Here is a 21637-nt window from a genome sequence, read left to right on the forward strand (position 1 = left end):
ACATATATTTATGTTAACACCTACCTAGTCATGTTAGAGAGCCAATAAACAAAAGAGCCAATAAACAAAGAAAATGTATCTAACAAAACTATTTCTTGAAATGAGCCTGATGGTTGATTTTAGTTTATTATTCCCTTAATACAGAGGCCAAATTAAAACAAAACAATCAAAAAACTGTGAGCTTTATTTTGATAATACAAACCTGTGCAAGCTCATAATATCCAGCAGAACAAGCTAAACAAAGGAGGCTCTCCCCTTCCTCAGTGTGTTCATTTACACTTCGCCCTTCAATGAGTAACTTTCGCACAGCATTTACATCTCCTTCTGAACAGGCTTCTGCCAAACTGCGGCTATTGGGGGAAGAATATTGTAATATCAGGATATAAGAATATAAAAAATTGCCCAGCATAAGTGTTGATTTTTTCAAATTAATCTGGACAGTAGTGCTAAAAAGAATGATTATTTCAATATGATTCATAACAAAAAGAAAATTAAATGATTCAGTTCACTAAGTTTTTAAAATCTACATATAAAAGTCACTGAATTAAAATTATCCCCATTACAAAATGTTTTCAATCATGTAACTGAAAGATAAAGTCTAATTTACTATAAGTAGGGAAAAAATCCAAAATTTTAAAACATAAAATTGTATAGAAAAATCACATGAAGGAAATACAAGTTATAATTACACTTCTGTTTAGTCACTAGAAAAATTTTATAAGGTTTAATGAAATGGGTAAAACTTTTACTAATTATAAATGCCTAAGTTCTTCAATCAAGTAAAGGGAAATCAGATAGGAAAGTTGTGAGCATGTAATTTTGACTAATCTATGAATAACTGAGAAGGAGATTCTTTTTTTGAAGTATTTACTTATGCCATCATATTTTGGGGAAGTATGAAAAATATCCAGGTAAGGCAAAGGCTTAATTCAAGCAAAAGGAGAGTGGAAAAAGTGGTGGAACAACAGAAAATTATACTTAGAGTAAAGCATTTGCCCTGTAAATCTTCCAAAAGAATTTCAACTATGGACATTTCTAAAGATTCCTTCACTTGCGGTTAAAATCCATTCTTAGAAAAACACTAATTCCGAGTCTCTTCATTAATATTCTCTTTATTTCAAATATACCTCAATTCTTACAACCTCCTCTTAAAACATGGCCCTGTCACTTCAGGTACTAAAGCCATCATCCATGGATAACCTGTTTTCTATACCTATATTATCACTACCACCCAGTTTTAAGAACATCATCCTTAGCCAAGATTAAGGTGAAGTCTCCTAAGCAGTCTCCCTGCTTTTACCCTTGCTCTCCTCCTTCAGGCTTTTTTCAGTGAAGGAGCCAGAGAGATCTTGCTTAAAAGGAAGTAGACCTGTCACTCCTCTGCTCAGAATCCTCCACTGGCCTTTAATCTTACCCACAGTAAAAGTCAGAATCCTTATAAGACCTGTCCAGTGGTAGGATCTCAAACTCCTCCTTTTACTTCTCTGGTTTCAACACCTACTATTCTCACTTACTCTTTCCGCTTTAGCCAAATTGGCTTTCCCGTTTTTCATCAAAAATGCTAATTAAGCTGTAACTCCAAGATTTATGTATCTGCTATCCCTCTGACAAAAAAGCTTCTCCCAGGCGCAGCTCACTGCCTTATCTATTTCAGGTCTTTGCTAAAAAGCCACCTTTTAAATGAGGGTTTCCCTGACTACCGTATTAAAAATGCAACATGATCCCTAACCCCAAACACTGCCTTAGCACTTCCGCATTCAATTTCTTCTGCCCATAATCGTATCATTGTATGCCATACTATATATTTTGTCTACTTGTTAACTGTACTGTCACAAAACACCCACCGCGCTCCACTGTTTCTCAAGCTTTGCTGAACAAACATGACTGTCACAAACATGGCCTAGTGTTTTTCTGATCACTTTTAGTAGTGTCAGTGCCAAAGAATCTACGACTCTTTATTTTTCTATTCTATTTCCTGCTGAACTAGCTTTAATATACTCTTCAAGGTGTCTTGCCAGTCCCAGAAGGCACATTAAAAAATATCTGGAGAATATCAATAATATCATAGGCTAGCAAAACTGAACGTTAGCTAAGGAATAGAACTGGAAGTTAACTAAAGAACGAGAGTCAATCTATGAGAAGGATGGTAAAATATATTAATAAAAACAGAAAACTTAGATGAATGAAGACAAACAGAGTTAAGAGAAACAGCAAATTCACATTCTTGTTAATACTAAAAGATGTTGCATAAAAACACTATTATATAAGACAATTCTTGAATGTTATTTTTTATTCTCTAAACTCATATATAAAAGAGTATTCTCATTTTTTTCAACTATTTAAAGGTAACTGCTAAAATACAGTTGACCCTTGAACATCGCAGGGGTTAGGGGTAACCACACTCCACTCAGCTGAAAATCTGCAAATAACTAATCAGTCTGCCCTCCATAAATGCAGTTCCTCCATATCTCTGTATCCACGTTTCTGCATCCATGGATTCAACCAACCACAGACTGTGCAGCAATGTAGTATTCACTACTGAGAAAAACCTGTGCTAGGAGCTCTCTGGTTAGGATTTGGCTTTCATTGCTGTGGCCTGGGTTTAATCCCTGGTCGGGAAACTGAGATCCACAAGCCACGTGGCATGGCCAAAAGAAAAAAAAAAGAAAGAAAGAAGAGAAAGAAAAAAACCCTGTGTATAAGTGGACCTGTGCAGTTCAGACCTGTGTTGTTTGAGTCAACTGTAAATAAAATGGCTTAATGGCTTCTTTTCAGTTAAAGGAAAAAAAAGAAGCCTCTGAAGGGTGAAGACAGTAGTAACATGTATTAATGGTTCTTTTCCAGCTGCTTCCTTGGCATTGTATTTTTCATTATACTACCCATAACTGTTTTATATACAAGATGGTGTAATTGTTTTTTATTGCATAACATCATCAGAAAAACTTTAAAGGCCAAGTCAGAAAATATTTACTGAGTTCTTACTAAACGTGAAATGTTATATAAAAGGAATTATAGGACAAATAAAAATAACATCCCTGGAACTCACTTACATTCAAGTTATGGAAACTAGATCTCTGACATTTTTGAACATTCATAAAACAAATAAACAAATAAAAACCCTGCCCTTCAAAATGGTCAGAACTATGCACATGAAGTAGAAAATGGCATGACTAATTAGAAATTATTTACTTCTTTGTCACCAAAACATTAAAAGAAAACAAAATCTAAATAAGCAAAAGGTCTTTTATAACATATTGGCTAAGAAGTCAGCCTTGTAGTCAGACAGACACTGGCGTCCTACCTCTGCTACTTGTTACCCATTCAATCTCAAGTTACTTCTTTTCTGCTTTTCATGAGTAAAACGGGAATAAAAACAAAATCCATGCCTAAGGCTTTTTGTGAGTATAAATAAGATATCACAGGTAAAGTGGTTAGCATACTGCCAGGCACAAAATACATGCTCAGTAAATGTTAGCTATTTTAATTATTTTTAAGAAAATGTTTTTATACTGATCACAGTGGAAATACACTTACTTGTCCGACTGCCCTGCATTTGCTGTGCTTTCAGCTCTCATACGGGTAAGTGCAGCAGCAGCTTCATCCAACGCACAACTAACAGATGATGTCAACCTCCGAAGCACTTCAGGATCTGCAAAGGCTTTACCATCAGCCGTAGATAATTTGCCTATTCCTATTATATTATTTTCACACCAATTCAGATATACCCAAAAGGAGAAACAAAGCAAAATTCAAGTTACTTAACTCTATTTATGTTAAACTCCAAATGATACACTGGACATATATATTGCCTGGCCAGAATCTTCTGGGAAATCACTGTTCTCCAATTTTCTATTAGTCTTATTCCTTCCATGTGGTCCATAAGTGCTCAACTCTGTGACTCTCTGGTTCTAGAAATGGGTCGTTGGTCTATGCTGGGACAGTCGGGTGTCCTCACTCAGACTTCTGCCATACGTTTGCAAGAAGAACCTATGCTCAAAGGTTGCTAAATCGTGAGTCATGAGCTATTTGGTCACTTTTATCACCACAAAGAGAAAAAGACTGCCCAAAGTAAGTCAACATAGAGGAGAGGAGAGCAGAGAAATAGGAAGGAGACAGTTCTGATAAAGTTATATTTGACTCATTGACACTAGTAGTGCCAGAAGCCAGCACCATACCTATACCTTTGGTAAATGCCCATTTTCATTTAAGAATGTTTAGTTGGGCTACTACCACTTGTGACCAAAAAATGGCCATATAAGACATTATAGGCTATATAAAAGATAACCTATCTATGAGTACCTATTTGCTTCAAATTACGACTACAATTTATTACATACACCCAAAATCATGTCTAAAAACACCATATCTAAAAAATATTCAGAATAGACAAATTTTTTTTTAAATTTCAAAAGCAGAAATGGTTAGTTACCATGTACATGAAACACAACTTGTTGCTACTCTCCATATCACTATAAAGCAAGCTGATCTCTAACATTCTAAACTTAGTGCTGCTTAATCCAGGCTGCCCATCAGTGGAGCCTTTCAAAAGTACAGATGCTGAACTCTCCTATATCTAAAGATACAATTCAGTAAGTAAAAGGAAGGCCTAGGGATCTACATACTTTAAAGGCTCTAAGGAGATTCTGATGCACAGCCAGGATTAAGAACCTTTGCTCTAACTTGAAGATAAAACAACTAATGTTATAATGGATATTACAGAACCCCGCTACTCAACATGTGGTTCATGAACTACTGATAGAAGCATTACTGTCACTTGGGAGCTTGTCAGAAATGCAGAATCTGAGACCCTAAAATTTACTGATCAATAACCTGCATTTTAAAAAAAGATCCCCAAGTGATTCAAACGCAATTAATGTTTAAGAAACACTATTTTAAAGAGGTTTTAAAACAAACTATTTAACTAAGACAAAGACCAAAAAGATCTCCCAAATGATAATAAACATATCCGTACAGATTTCTTTTAATAGTGGAAGGGCTCAATAATATCATATAAGTTTGTGTTTGAAGTTTATTTAAAAAAAACTTTATACGCATTTGCTTTTCCTTCTGACAAATCCAAGATATGAAATATTACATCTTACGGAATAAATATTGCAAAAAGCATTTCTGATTTTAGATATTTAGATATAACAAATGTTCAGAGCAGTCATATTTAGTGTCTGCTACAATCAAGACATACAAAGGATAAAAACAGTCTTAATCTGGTAAGACTGATACCTACTGCATAATTTGTGTCACTAATATTAAAAGCCAACTGTAGTCTGAACATGCTATAGTAGTATTTATTCAATAAGATATCTGTGGTTAGTTAAGTATCCTAACATTATTGAGACCAATATCACAGATGCATTCTCACATGAGAGAATTAGCTCCAATATTTTAGCCAACTCAGATTGGCTATGTAACAACTATTTGTCAGTGACAAAAAAGAACTAAACAAGAGGATATGTCCAGATCAGAAGAAAGTAATCCCTGTTTTTTAAAAAAATAACATTTAAAATAAAATATTCCATATTAAATTTTTATGAACTTCTCCTATCTTCATAAGTAAAGATAACTATTTTAGTAAAAATAACTAGGAAGTAACCTAAGAAATACATAGTAACCTTTCAAATAAATAAACAGTGATTGGAAATTAATTTATCTAGCTACTCTGGATTATGGTGATCTTTTTTACTGGTCTTATTCAATTATCAGATATTAATCAGTGAAGATCAAATAACAGAAATGATACACGATGACCAAATTATTCTTTCCAAGTTATGACATTTAATCAATTGAACAGAACCATATAATTTCAGAGAAAAGGTGTATTAAATGATTATCTAGATTTTTGATTTCAAGATGATTTTAAGACAATTATTTCCCCCTTTTTTCTTCTCAGAACTTACTCAAAGGAGAACTAAAATACAACAGGAACTCCATCTTTGATAAAACTAGAAGAAATTTGTAAATCAAAGCTAATATTCATGAAGACATAGTAAAGAGGAGATTAACTGACTTAGCAGAACAGAATAAGCAGAAACATAGAAATAAGCGAGAAACAAAGTGATCAACCCAATAGGACTCAGGAGTTATATATAGGTTCCAGGTTCAGGGGTGAGGCTTGGGTTGGAAAACAGAGAGACTGGCTGAACACCTGTGAGGAGCAGTCAGACATTTAAGACTCCATCCCAAACTGCACAGCCAGATAATTATTCTCTAAAGAGACTAAACCAGAAAGACCCTGGGCTAGAAGATATTGGGTATAGATGAGGAAGAGATAACACTAAATTGAAAATGAGGATTAAGTGAACATATACATGATAAACAGTGAGATCCTTAGCCCCTTTTCTACTCTCAGCTCCCAAAATGCTGGCAGCCAGCATTTATAATTCACTAGACAGAAACAGGCAGATGTGTCTCTCAAGAAATTAAACAGCCACAGAGAAAAGACTTAAAGATATTGACATTTGGGGGTTCTCAAAGAAATGGAGAGGCTTCTGTCCAATCACTGGTATACTAGGAATTCTAAAATGTTCCCAAGATTACCCAGCTCTGGTGTACACACTCTATATAATCTTTGGGACTGTGAATTTGATAGATTTTATCATTATCATTTATCATTTATGATTAGGTTATGCTATATAGCATAGTTGACCTGAAGATAAGAAGGTTATCTGGGTGGGCCTGACCTTATCACATGACCCCAGGAAGACCAAAGAGATTTCTTTGGCTGGTTGGAGAAAAGGAAATCAGAGATTCAAAGCACAAGGATTCCACAATGCCATGCTGATGTGAAGATGGGGGGAATGTGGGCGACCTCAAAGAGGTGAGAGCAGTTTCAGCTGACAGTCTGTATGAATATCAGGATCTCAGTCCCACAATTCCAAGGAATTAAATTCTGCTGCCAACAATAATAAACTTGGAAATGGATTTTCTTCTACAGCCTACAGATGAGAACTCAGCTTAGCTGACATCTTGATTGATTGTTAGCTATTATAAAGAAAACGGAAAAAAAAAAGGGAATAAACACAGAAATGAGAAAAATGAAGCAACTATTAGCATCCTATAAAAAGGAACTCTACTTCCAAAAGTAGCTCCTTTCAGCTGAAATCTACCTTCATGTAGCATCTTTAAGCCTGGTTCTGCCTCTTCGAACCACAGAAAACAAATATCCCTTATATTCAACTTGAGTCTTCTCGTCTTCAGGAGAAACATTCCCTGTTCCTCTTATGACATGTTTTCAAATAATTTCACAATCCTCATTTCTCTCAGGTAAACTCCTAAAGCAACATCAAATTTCAGGCAAATGCTAAATTATATCACTGCTACCCTGTACAGTTTTCCATACTCAAGGAAAGAACCTTGCATGTGCCCCTACTATGTTTTCATCTGTATTTGGTCAACATTCCCTTAATAATCCATTCTAGAATTTTACCCAGGATAGAAATCAAACTTAACCATGAGTCCTTCAAATATTTAGATGCTGTGTTATGAGATATTTATTGAAAGCATTATCAAACAGCAATAGGTCAGTTTTATGCTATAATAAAATCAGTTTATATGCATTGAATGTACAAAATCTAGCATTGGTTCAGGGTGCTCAAGCCATGAACAATTAATGTTCACCATATATTTATGTCCACTTTAGGAAAGTTAAGAAAATATGGTTATTTTAAATGATCATAGAGATTTAGAGTTACTATTCCCTTATATTTAAGGCATATTATATATTATGATGTTTACTCTTGGTTATGTATATAAACTCTAATTAAAACACTTCTTATGAAGACAATATAATGATGATCCACTTTACAAAAATATAATGATGATTCACTTTACAAGGTTTTAAAAGACAATCTGTGACAAAAAAGTGGAGGGAATTATACACAGTCAATTCTTATTATTCATGGTAGTTATGTTCTGTAAAGTCACTGGGAACACTGAACTAATGAATACTGAACCACTGCTCCAAGGGGAAATACAGGGCTAGGTGCCTGAAGTCTCTGGCCACAGCATTTGCATTAACCAGTCAATACATAAGCTTGTTTTATGTGTGTTTTTATTTAAATACAATCTTATTTAATATATTATACTTGATTTATTAACATTGAACTCACAGCCAACAGCACTATAACTCATGCTGAAAAGGCTTATCTAATAATACACGTATATTCTACAAAAGGCACATCACAGCCTTTTCACATTTAGGAACACTAGATAGCACTTAAGCATTATACTTGCGGGCCATTTGAAATCACCAACAAAAGGCACAAAAATGTGGAAAATGTGGCACTAAGTAGACCATGGAAAGGACACTTGTTTACAGTATGAGAGCTGAAACAAGAAGGCAGAGAGCACCACCTCAGCGGAAAACATGCACGCAGAACAACTCAAAATTTTCACCGTTCTGTGCATTTCTATGAAAGACTGAGAAAGCACTATAATTTGGAGGTATAAATACGTTTTATAAAGTAGGTGAATTTTCAAAGATGGAATTCAGGACTAATGAAAACTAACTGTATAAGAAGTCTCTGTTTGGACTTCCCTGGTGGCGCAGTGGTTAAGAATCCGCCTCCCAATGCAGGGGACACGGGTTCGAGCCCTGGTCCAGGAAGATCCCACATGCCACGGAGCAACTAAGCCTGTGCACCACAACTACTGAGCCTGTGTTCTACAGTCCATCAGCCACAACTACTGAGCCCATGTGCCACAACTACTGAAGCCCACGCGCCTAGAGCCCGTGTTCCGCAACAAGAGAAGCCACCGCAATGAGAAGCCCACACACCGCAACACAGTAGCCCTGCTCGCCGCAACTAGAGAGAGCCCATGCGCAGCAAGGAAGACCCAATGAAGCCAAAAAAAATAAAAAAAGAAGTCTCTGTTTATAAGGTTTACAACAACCTGTCAATTTTATTCTGGTAATGAAACTATGCTTGTATGAAATGTTGCATGTTATGCTCTAGAAAGTAATCCATTAATCTTTATTAATAGTCTTATACTAAATATCCAACATCAGACATTTATAATAACCGGAGTTTTTAAGAGTTATGTAGAACTTTGGAAAATTAGGCTTATTATATATGTAGAGTTTGCAGACTTACCTGCAGCTTCTAGTAAAGCTTCCAGTCTAGCTTGTGTTTCTGGATCTACTGTCCTGAGGTCTGCACCATCAGCAGTACCTGACAAGAGTAACTTGGAAGCCGTTTCCAGCATTGGATTTTCCAAATCATCCTGATCCAAAATGAAAGACTCCACCTAGAAAACAAATACCAAAAAAAGAAGAAAGGGAGGAATGAAAGGAGAAAAGGAAAGTGGGAAGAGAAATAAACAGAAGAAAAAGGAAGAGAAGAGAAAAATATTTTAACATCAAAATCAAAGATAAATACAATGCAATCCTGAATAATTTCAATGGGATAGATAAGCCCACAGTTTAAAAGAGAAAATTACATTTGTAGAATAATTTAAGAATATATTATTCATATCATATGTAGTCTATTTTCTTTTCTTACTGAAATCATATGTATTCTTTTCTATTCTAATTTCATGGGGGAAGGGTAGTGTATGGGAGAGGTTATGAGGTTAATACTTAGACATGAAACCTTTTGACTTTGGTAGAGGACCTAAATTAGCTGTTCTTAAATCTGTTGTTCTCAGGACACCTTTATACACCTATAAAATAGTGCTGCTCCCAAGGACTTCATATAAGGGTTATATTTATTAATATTTACTGTATTTGAAATCAAACTACAATATCAAAAAATCAAAACATTAATATCACTACTGGTTTCATTACAAAAGTTTTTAAGTACTGGAACGCTGTCAAGCCCAGGCAAATAAAATTTCCAAAATTCTAGTTTGTGCTTGAAAGCTTAATTTTATCATTGGTGACAAATACTGTTGATTGTTTCCCTTAAAGGCTCACTTCGATCATTTCTGAGAACATTTGCCAAATGCCCAAGTTTGATAGGCATAGTGTGTCTGTCTTTTATATTTTTCCAGCAAAAAAAGACATTTCATGAAAAAAAAAGTGGACTGTTCACCTCACATCTCAAAAAAGCCCAAGTGCTTTTCCCTCAAACACCACCATACTTTCATATGCATAAGTGCTTTATGTGTTCCTCCCATTTTGTCACACAATAACATTAAAAGGACATGTATTCAAAAGTGGAAATTTCAAAAAATTAATATTTATTGCTCTATCAAGATTATTCTTCAGGTGAAACTGGCTTTTCATTTTATTTTTTTAACTGTGAGTATATATGGCAGTGATAACTACAATGATACTAGCACAATTTTGTGCCATGGCCTTAAGAGGCCAGCAGTTTTACCTACCATTGCTTTTGTATCATCAGTGCAAATATCAACCCAGTAAAAAGGCAAGTAACATATTAGTATTGTGATGAAAACATTTTTGACCTCTTGAACATCCTGAAATGATTTCTGGGAACTTGAGAGGGCTGCAGACCACACACTGAGAACCACTGATACAGTAACATACACCAGATTCAATTAAAAGAAATGTAAAGAATTAGAAAATAGCAACTCTTAAGACATGGGGAAAAGTTTTGTTTTGACATCCCTTGTCATAGAGCTACTTACAAATAGGTATAAAGATATAATTCTTTACAGTTTGCTGATAAAAAGTTGGTAATTATTATATAAAATATCACTAACATGATCAGGTGAAATTTATTTCACAAGTCTAAAGTACTTCTAACACTGTAATAACTAAAATAGATATAAAAGTTATTAATAACCTAGAATACAATTACCCTCATGCCTAGTATCTAGCTGTCAGAAATAAGATTTAAAAACTTCAGAAATAAATTCTTAACCAACATAACATCAGAAATCTATTGTTCCATCTTTAAAAGTCACCTGTCTAGCAACCAGGCATAAATCCTATATCAATACATATTTAATACTGAATGTTAAATTTAGGGGGAAATAATATGCTTCTTTCTAAATTTCCATTAAGCTAATGCAGTTTAATATGAAATAACATTTCAGATTTCTAATATTTCAACTATAAATAGACACCGAATACTCTGAAAATAATCTCCGTAAATATTTGAAAATTTTCAAGAATTTTGCTCTATATTAACCTTAAAAATCTATATGATAGGAAGGAGTTAAGAAAAAAACAATAATGTTTTTTAAACTTTATTTTTAAAGGCAGTAGTGAAAGCCTAAGTGTTATACATTAGGAAGGGGACTTTTCAGCATGGTTTGGTCATAGACACATGTGATTCAATATTATAGCCTGGTAAAAACTATGTCCTCCTATCTTTAACCATGGTCCAGACGATGAGTCTTTCTAGAGAAAAAGTTGCATCCCAATGAAATTTTCTCTGTTAAAATATCTACAATTTTTCAATCCAATGGGAGAAGACAAAAAAAAAAAAAAAGAGAGAGGAAATAATCATGGAAAAATGAACACAGGTTAAAATGAACAGGTGAAAAATTAAATAATGTTTCAGATTAAGGTTTTAGAAAACAAAAGATATCAAAGAGCAGTGCAAAGTGCCAAACCAAAAGTACAGATCAAAGGTACTAAGACTGTTTGAAGGAGACAATGCATGCAGAAAGAATATGAAAGGATTTTGACCAAAATAACTAATTGATATAAGAAAAAAGGAGAAGAAGGAATGTAGCACTGGTAGACAAGCATAAAATTTCTATATGCTAGAATACAGGGTTTACTATAGGAAAAGTCGGAAAGCTACAAATTAGATCACAGAAGGTATTAAATTTCAATCAAAAGTGATTTGCTGACACAAGGTCCCCTTATGCCACATTGTATCTTAACTAAGTTTGGTGAAAATTTACTAAGAAAAATGCACCTCTATCTTTTCATGAGGGATACTAAGTGCAGAAGAAATATGTTTTCTTATTGATTTAAAACGTCTCCATAAAAGTTCTTTTTTTTTGGCCGCGCAGCACAACTTGTGGGATCTTAGATCCCTGATCAGAGATCCAACCCGTGCTCTCAGCAGTGAAAGCCCGCAGTCCTAACCACTGGACCGCCAGGGAATTCCCATCCATAAAAGTTTTCATATTGATTTTTAAAGCCCACTATTCTTGATATGTGAAAAACTTGATAACTTAAAAATCAGTAGATTCAAGTGACTATGAAATACTATATATAGATTTTTAAAAAGACGTTAGGATGAAAGAAAAGAATAGGAATGGATGTCTATTATATTCTCCCCCACCCCACCCCCCCAGTTTAAGATTAATGAAGAATAAACTAATTTCAAGGATACTGTTAGGATCTAAAGACCTAGGTACCATTTCTGCTTCATCCGCTACCTGTGAGACCTAAGCAAGTCTCTCAGCCATCTCTAGATGCTTATTCTGCGTAATTTTTTCATGAATTTTTCACATGACTTATTATATATATTTACTGTCTTTCTAAGCTCCATGGAAATAGGCACTTTGGAGCACTGATATATATACAGCAACTAGAACTATGCTCATCACATTGTCAGGACTCAAATAACTCTTGAATAAATAAAAGATGATTTGGGGACCCTTCCCTTTCAGATTCTAAAATGTTGCAGTGTATTTGGAGAAGGGAGAGGTAGTTACAAAAAATAAATTTAAAGGTATACTTTATAGATATAGAAAAATCAAATATTAGGTAGCAGGTAGGGAAAAATGCTATCTTCATTGATTTATTAAACCTTTATTACAAACAGTCTTTGTACAAGAGATACTGATGTTTACTACTATGAGATGTGTAAAATTAAGCCTACTACCTAGGAGCTTGTTTCTTTAATGTGAGAGTAAAATTATACAATAACAATAATACAAGGTAGAAAGTGCATAAGATGAAGAAAGGAGAAAAAAAAAGAGGCATAGGAGTTCTGAAGAGGTAGCAGAAGAGGACTTCCTCCTTTAACACCAATTCCTCCTTTCCCACCTGGAAAAGTTCTTGTGCTACATTACAGAACAAGTAGAGAGACTGATATAAGGAGATGCAGTCTTATAAAAATACAAAAATAAGTAATCCTTTATTCAAATGTCAACTAAGTTATGGGCATATACCTCTTTAACATTTCCTTAGTTGAGGAAATTCAGATTGAAAACTAAAATGCATTTTCCCATTGAAACCGAACTCATTTTTATCATATTATTTCTATAGAAAAAAATTCATTTTGAATAATGGCCAAGTTCCGGAACATTAAAAATGGTCTGAATAAGAAATTCACATAAATATTCTGAAACATTTTCCTTAAATGAAATGTATAAATAACTTTCCTGAAGAGTGGAGAGACAGAAGGAAAGGGATGTCCTTACTAAGTTTATTCATCCTTAAGGGAAATAATGTCAAAGTTATCAATATTCAAAGCATGACAATTTAAGTTATATCTAAACTATTTTGGATGTGCTGTTTTGACTAGCTGGATATTTTATGAAATGGTGTTTGTGCACCAAATTCTGGTCTAATACAAAGAACCATCAAAATGCAAGGGTCTTAGAAATCACCACGTTCAATTCATTGCTACAGATGAAAAAACAAAGCACAGGATCTGTATATAAACAGCAAGTTTCTACATATCTAACACCAAGAGATCAGTTATCCAATTAACAAGTTCAATATTCTTTCCACCAGAAAAAGAGGCTGTTGTTTGACTCTGCTCTAGAAAAGCTGACTTTAAATTCTATATTTAAGGGATAAAGCTGTTAATACCTGAATCCAATGTTTAATTACTAAAAGTGAGACAACTAAACATTATATGCCCCTGATTTATGCAACATAAAATACACAGTACCTCCTATGAAGTACTCTTGCCTCCCTGAAATAACTTCCAGTTTATAAAAATTATTAAGGCAAATATCAGGAAAAATTTAAATCAGGGCTCCTCAATCTTGGCACCATTGACATTTTGAGCCAGATAATTCTTCGTTGTTGGGAGCTGTCCTATACATACACTTCAGGATGTTCAGCAGCATCCCTGGCCTGTACCCACTAGATGCCAGTAGCAACCCTATTACAGGTTGTGATACTAAAAATACCTCCAGACATTGCCAAATGTCCCCCTGGAGGAAAAAAAAAAACAAAACCCTGGGGGTGGGAAACTGGGAACCACTGAGTTAAACAGAAGCACACAGACTAAACTAAAATCGAGAACATGTTTTAAAAGAGAGAGAGAGACAGAGACAGTAAAAGGGAAGAACTGTTCTAAATTAAAGAAATTCCAGAGACATAACCATCAAAATAATATAGACCTTATTTGAAATTTTCAAGGAAAATGAAGAAATCTGAATATGAACTGTGCATTAAATAGTATAAAGGAATTACTCTGGTTAGGTAAGAAAATGCCCTTATCTTTTAGAGATGCATATTGTAGTATACAGAAATATTCTCAGGAATTTAAAACAAAGTGGTGTGGCGAATTCTTGATACTGGTGATCTGAAAAAGAGATTTATAGAGGCTTTATTTTACTAGTCTCTATACTTCTGTGCACATTAAATCCTTTTAGTTTTTAAAGATTAAAGGTGATGTTTTACTGCAGAGGTTGCTTTTGTTTAAAAAACTTATTTAATGGTAATACTATTCAATTAACAAAGTATTTTTTAACCAGTTTGCAGGGCAGAAATAGAGACACAGATGTAGAGAACAAACGTATGGACACCAAGGGGGGAAAGTAGGGATGGGGTGGTGGTGGGATGAATTGGGAGATTGGGATTGACATGTATACACTAATATGTATAAAACAGATAACTAATAAGAACCTGCTGTATATATAAAAAAAATAAAATTCAAAAAGTTTTTTTTGCTTTTTTTTTGCGGTACGCGGGCCTCTCACTGTTGTGGCCTCTCCCGCTGTGGAGCACAGGCTCTGGACGCGTAGGCTCAGCGGCCATGGTTCACGGGCCCAGCCGCTCCGCTGCATGTGGGATCTTCCCGGACCGGGGCACGAACCCATGTCCCCTGCATCGGCAGGCGGACTCTCAACCACTGAGCCACGAGGGAAGCCCCCCCAAAAAAGTATTTTTTACTTTCTCCCCAAAATAAACTTAACACAAATGCTTAACAATAAAAAGCAAGGTCTTTTAACAATGGTCAGAGCTGAATGAATTTGTTTATGCTATTAATGGCATTCCCAATCCTTGTATATTCAAAACACAAAGTCACATGAAAATGTGGAAATGTAGTGTCATTTGGACCAACTGTGAAAATTAGCATAACATTTCAAATTAACTCCTCTTCAGAACAAATGTATTATCACTGCTATATAAGAGAAGAGCAGTCCATTTGGTAGTATAATAAACTGGTATTCACTCCAAAGAATAAGGATACAGTATATTCTGATTAACCAGACATCATATATACAAACTCTATTCAATTTAACAAATATTCACTGCCAATTACATACTATGTGCAAAGCAGTAGGACAGCCACAGGAGAATGGTAATCCAAAATGATTTTTTTAATAATCAATGCCTTCCACAAATATAAATATAGAAAGGCAACTCTATGTACAAATAGCTAACTATATCAAACAAAATTGGAAAACAGTACAAAATAGATACTAATACAGTGATTGTACAGAGGAAGGAAAAGACAATTCTGAATGAAAATAGTGAAAAGAATAATGCTTGAGTAAGATGGGGTCTTTTAGTATCATGCTGAGAAGTTCAGAATTTATAAGGTAACTTACTGAAGGGTTTAAGCATTAAAATAAATACTCAGCATTCTAGAAAGATAGAGGCCACGTGAAAGATGGTTTTGGATAGACAGGACAACAGAGACAAAGAAACCAATTAGGAATTATCAATCATTTGATCAATATATCAAATGAAAGATTATGCAAGGTGGGGATAGGAAAAAGGGTCAGTCTTCCAGAGTAAACATACTTTAAAAAACGAGAATGCTAGCAACTACAGAATTTGGATTTCTTGACCTTTAACACTCCCTGTCCTGCCATCTCATCACTATCCACCAATTTATTACTGCTTTTGTTGTTCTGGAAACCACCCTCCACTTATCATTGAATGTCAAGCTGGTAATCTAAACTTCAAGATGATAATAATATTAAAAGGCTGTATATAGAAAGGTAAATATTAAAAAAGAGATTAATTTGAATCTATGATAATTTTATAACACTGATTGAATAAATTCTTAATAGTTTACACTATGTCTCTCAAACAAGCCCAGAAAAATATGGTATGTGTTCTTCCAAGTTCTTTGAATACAAACACGTATTTATTATAAGAAACAATCATCATAGTCATCATAATTATTTTCTTCTGTACATCATAATTATTTTCTTCTGTACATGGTCCTAAAATCTAATAAAAATTTCTTTGCTCTGTATTTTTTATAGTCTTTTTTTGGGGGGGTGGGTATAGTTGTTTTACAATGTTGTATTAGTTTCTACTGCACAGCAAAGTGAAGTAGAGTTCCCTGTGTTATACAGCAGGTTCTCACTAGTTATCTATTTTATACATATTAGTGTATATATGTGAATCCCAGTCTCCCAATTCACCCCACTCTATAGTCTTAAATAGGGTAAAATTCAGCTAAAATACTGCAACTCTTAATAAAGAGTAAATTACTCCAAAATTAATACATTTGGGGTGTAATTTTTCTGTACTACTGGAGTCCCTGAACACTGATTTATGTATACATTAAAATAAAATAAGAAAATAAAATAAAAGCCCACTTAAAGTCCTTGTAAAAAGAGCATCAATTAATAGTCTGACATTATGGTATTAGTATCCTGCGATTAAAGCAAATAAAACTAAAGTGAACCTGACTAAAATAAATTTAGCTTTCAGAAGTCTATTCATTAAGAAAACACTGATTTATACCTATATTCTTTCATTCATACTCATCTATCCATCTAATAAATTTTAGTTAAGATCTAGGAATGTGCTAAGCATCAGTGATATACTGCAAAACACAGCAGTGTTCTCACAGAGCTAATACAAGACATGACGTCTTTTCTTACGCTTCAAAGTACTTACATGCCTGCAACAACTCAGTATTAATCATCAATACAATATGAAATTTTTGACATTAATTATAAACTTTATAAAGTGAACAAATTATTAATGTTTAAAATAAGTAAAAATTGTATGGAATTCTCAAATCTAGAGTTTTTAAGTAGATTTTTTGCTAACAGAATTAGTTATAGATTATTTCAAGGGTTTCCTTAAGTTCATATCAATAATACAATGTAATGTAATTATAAATTTAGCCTACTTCTGCTATTTATCATTATTCATCAATTATCATAAAAAGAGCCTCAAAATAAAACAATTTCCTGTAGGATGGCATTAAAATGCACATGCAGATATACACACACATACAGATTACACACCTACACACAGAGTCATGACCTGGTAAAATCTGAGAATTCCAAGGATATAAAGTCTAGAAAGATTCCAGGGGGGTGTTGTTAATAAGAGAATTAAAACTCAGATTGATATTAGACTTTCCAAATACAAAACTAGATGCTAGAAGACAATTTGCAATGAAAAGAAATGAAGCACAATTATTTCTAAAAAGTCTAAACTGTAGAACAAGGTAATTTTTTAGAGATGTAAGCACTCTGAAAATTTAAAAGCCACAAACATTTCTGAATTTAGAGAATGTATGCCTTAACAACAAAAATGAATCCAAGAAAAGGACAGCCTTGGAATCATAAGACTAAGGAGTTAGAAAATAAATTAGTAGAATATAATCTTTCATTAACATTTCAGGTAGTTGTTAATAAATAATTCCTTAAAGTTAAAAAAGTAGAAGCATATTAAAACAAATATATTACTAAAATTTCAAATTATTTAAAAAACAGTAAAGTCAAGTTTGAATGAAATAATGTCAAAAGCCTATGTTAAGGGAAAGGGAGCAACTAGTTACAAACAGTGTTTAATGCAATCCAATGCCTGCTGAAGAACAGGAAGAAAACATATTTTTCAAACTGAGAGGGAAATAGAATTTTAAAAACTCCAATTCAGTTAAAGACAAGGGGGTGGGGTGTGGGATAATAAGAAAATACATCTTCGCCATAATCTTCAATGTTAGGAAAAAGAACAAAGACCGAAAGACCAAGTTAATATAAAAGTGAATGGGAAAATTCCTCTTATTTTAAAACTGACACGTAGATTAGGATTTAAAAAAAAAGGAAAAAACTCAACTATATGCTATTATGAGAGAGATCTAAATTTTTTTGTCATAAAAGTTGAAAACAGAGGTGTGAAAAAGCAATCCCAGTCAAAGGTGCCATTATTAATATCAGTCAAAGAAGAATTTAAGGCAAAAAGCATTATATAGAAAAAAAACATTTCATAATGATAATAGATACAATACACCAGGAGTGTGTGATAGCTCAACTTCTTTGTACCCTAACAATATAACAGAAACATATAAAGTAAAAATACTGGAAATGTAAGCAACTTGAAAATTCACACAACTTAGTGGGAAACTTTCCACACATCTTTCTCAGAAAATGAGGAAATCAAGTAGATTATGCAAAGATATGGACAATTCAGAAATAGAATTAATGAACTATACTTATATTTCATAGTAAAATAGACCTGATCATATCTTAAGCAAAGGAAAATCTCAACAGATTTTTTAATACATTTTTTAAATTAATTACATTCTTGGTCCATTAAGCTAAAAGAAACTAAATATTATCAATAAAAGAATAACACTGTACTTGAAAATTTAAAAAGAAAAGAAAAAAAGCCTACTCATGAACTCTCAGAATACGGAGGAAAAGAAAATTAAAATTGTGAGCATATTATTTCCAATGGAATTTGGTCATAGCAATCCTTAAAGAAAAATTTAGAGCATAAATGTATTCAGAAGAGCACAAGAAAGGTTTAAAATACATAAAAAGCTTCAAAAATAAAATACAAATCAAAATATATCAATATAATTTATAGTGATAAATATAGAAATGAAGTAATTCAGAGAGATACAAAAGTAATTAATAAACCCAAAAATTGCTTCTTGGGTAAGTCTAACAAGAAAGAAACAAGCCTTTGACAAGTCTGATTACAGAAAATCAGAGAAAGAAAAAAATATAAGGAGAAAACTGAGCACAACTATACATCAATAAATGTGAAAGTCTAAACAAAATGGATGGTTTTCTAAGAAAAGAAATCATCAAAATCACCTCAAGGAAAGGTAGAAATGTAATAGAATATATCCATAGAAGAAATCTTAAGGGTAGTCCTTTCAGAAGGAACAGAACATTATTATCTTATTTACGAAGTCCAGAAATCAGATGATGAAACTCCCTAGCTCATAAGCATAAATAACCCTATTAGTAAACCTAAACAGAAAAAAAAAAAACTAAACAAAACAAAAACTTAAATAAAACACCATTAGAAAATTCAACAGTTGTGTAAAAAGTATAGCACACACATATATGAAAGGGGATCAAGGAGACATTAAGAAATACAATTAATGTGTGATCTTCCCCTACCTGGAATGCTTTTCCCAATGCTTTCATCATTCTTCAGGTCTTAAGTTTATATTTTACCTTCTCAGATGATAATATCAAAGGAGGTACTCTCCTCATCTCTCTACCATACCATTCTCTTTATTTCCTCCACAGTACTACCACAGTCTAAAATTATCTTGTCCTTGGGTACTTGCTTATTATCTCTCTTCTCCATATAAAAAAGAGAGGAACCATTCAGACTTAGTGCTATCACCAAGTTTGTGGCAAAGTTCCTGGCACAATGCAATATCCGATATTGCAAGTATCCAAATACTTGCTGAATAAATACTAAAAATGAGAAACACCATTACCAATATTAGGTCAATGTATTAATGTAATTCACTACATTAAAATGTTAGAGGTGAAAAGAATAATGTATCATCTCAACAAAAACACATGATAAAACACAGTATCTATTACCATGGAAATACCTGGTAAGCCAAGAAGGACACTTTTGTTCTTGACAATGTTTTCTATCAGAAATCTAAGGCATATATAAATGTAGAAGTTTAAATATTAGAAGCATTCCATTTAAATCAGAAAAGATGCCCAAATCAGAACTAGTAGGGAAAAGATCTGGAAACCTAACCAATGCAATAAGACCAGAAAACAAAACAAAACGAACAAAAAAACAAAATAGTGAAGTAAATACTGAAAAAAGGAAACAACAAAATGCCATCATTTGCAGAAAACATAATAAGCCTTCTAGAAATTTCAAGAGAATCAATTGAAAATCAAGTAAATGGTAAGATCAACGTACAAAAATCAATAGATTTCCTATATAGTAGCAATAACCAATTGAAAAATAAAGTGCAAAATGGAAGAAAAGATGTAATTCACAATAACAACAAAAACTACAAAATACCCAGGAGTAAACCTAACAAGAAAAATGTAAGACCTACATGAAAAAAAACGATAAAACTTTACTAAAGGACATAAAAGAACACCTGAAGAAATGGAGAGGCATACCATGTTCCTGGATGGGAAGATTCAATAGTGTAAAGATGTCAATTCTCCCCAAATTAATCTGTAAATTCAATGCACTTCCAATCAAAATCCCAAAGGGATTTTTAATGGAACTTGACATGTTGATTCTAAAGTTCATCTGGAAGAGAAAATACACAGAAATTGCCAAAATTTTTTTGAAAAAGACAATGGGGAGGGGTGCCCTAACAGATGTCAAATATAAAATGACAATCATCAAAGCAATGGAGTATTAAATCCAGAACAAATATATTTTGGACTTTTAAAATATGATAGAGATTGTATATCAAGTCAGTGGAAAAAAAGACATATCGTTCAATAAATTATTTTGGGAGAATGGTTACAAAACTGAAAAAATTAGTTAGGTCCCAACCACAGAGTATATATTCTAAAAATTCCAGATGAATTAAAATCTACTAGAAACATAAATAAAACTAAAGAAGTAGTGGAAGAAAATATAAGAGACTAAATTACTATAAGAAGGCTTTTCTGGAAAGACACAAAACCTAGAAGCTAGGAAGGAAAAGACTGATAGACTTTGACAGTATAAAAATGAAAAATCCAAAGATTCCATAAAGTAAGACAATTGACAGGTTAGGAGAAAATGTTATAAAATATGATGAGTATATTATAAACAGAATTATAAAGAAATCCTAAAATTTCAGTAAGAAAAAGGCAAATCCCGCAATGGGCAAAATGATATGAGTAGGCAATTTACACAAGACATAACAAATGACCAATAAATATGCTCAACTTCACTGGGAATCAGGTAAATACAAATTAAAATGTGGTATTATTCTTTATCCATTGACAGATAATGCCTATTTTGGAGAATAATTTGGCAGAATCTATAATAGACATTTTAAAATGCAGTTTTCCTTCTAAGAATTTAGTGTACAGAAATACTTGTACATGTAAGCAAAAAAATATGTACAAGGATGTTCATTAAAGTATTGATTATAACAGAAAAAAATCTAAGTAATCTATATGCCCATCAACAGAATAAGTTAAATAAATTATACTATGAAATAATAAATAACCATCTAAAGAATAAAGTAGGTCTCATATAAAAGCCTACACCACGACTATCTAAGGTACGTATCCTGCTCATTCTGTCCCTTCCCTTTTCATCTCTTTACACTTCATTATTTATCTTTATGAAACTTAACAATATAGT

General features: G+C 33.2%; 1 protein-coding gene across 10 annotated transcripts in view; it reads right to left on the minus strand.

Moving 5' to 3' along the window:
* Nucleotides 1-21637, minus strand: part of ANKRD17 (ankyrin repeat domain 17) — a 161341-nt gene that overhangs the window by 79567 nt on the left and 60137 nt on the right. For all 10 annotated transcript variants that reach the window (XM_033857133.2, XM_033857129.2, XM_033857128.2 and 7 more), the window contains exons 2-4: nucleotides 9108-9261; nucleotides 3535-3691; nucleotides 203-350 (exon numbers count right to left, since the gene is read on the minus strand). In XM_033857133.2, coding sequence (XP_033713024.1) covers nucleotides 203-350; nucleotides 3535-3691; nucleotides 9108-9261 — 459 coding nt within the window. The remainder of the gene's footprint in view (nucleotides 1-202; nucleotides 351-3534; nucleotides 3692-9107; nucleotides 9262-21637) is intronic.

The sequence above is a fragment of the Tursiops truncatus genome, chromosome 5 (assembly GCF_011762595.2).
Source record: "Tursiops truncatus isolate mTurTru1 chromosome 5, mTurTru1.mat.Y, whole genome shotgun sequence".
In the NCBI taxonomy this organism is placed as follows: domain Eukaryota; kingdom Metazoa; phylum Chordata; class Mammalia; order Artiodactyla; family Delphinidae; genus Tursiops; species Tursiops truncatus.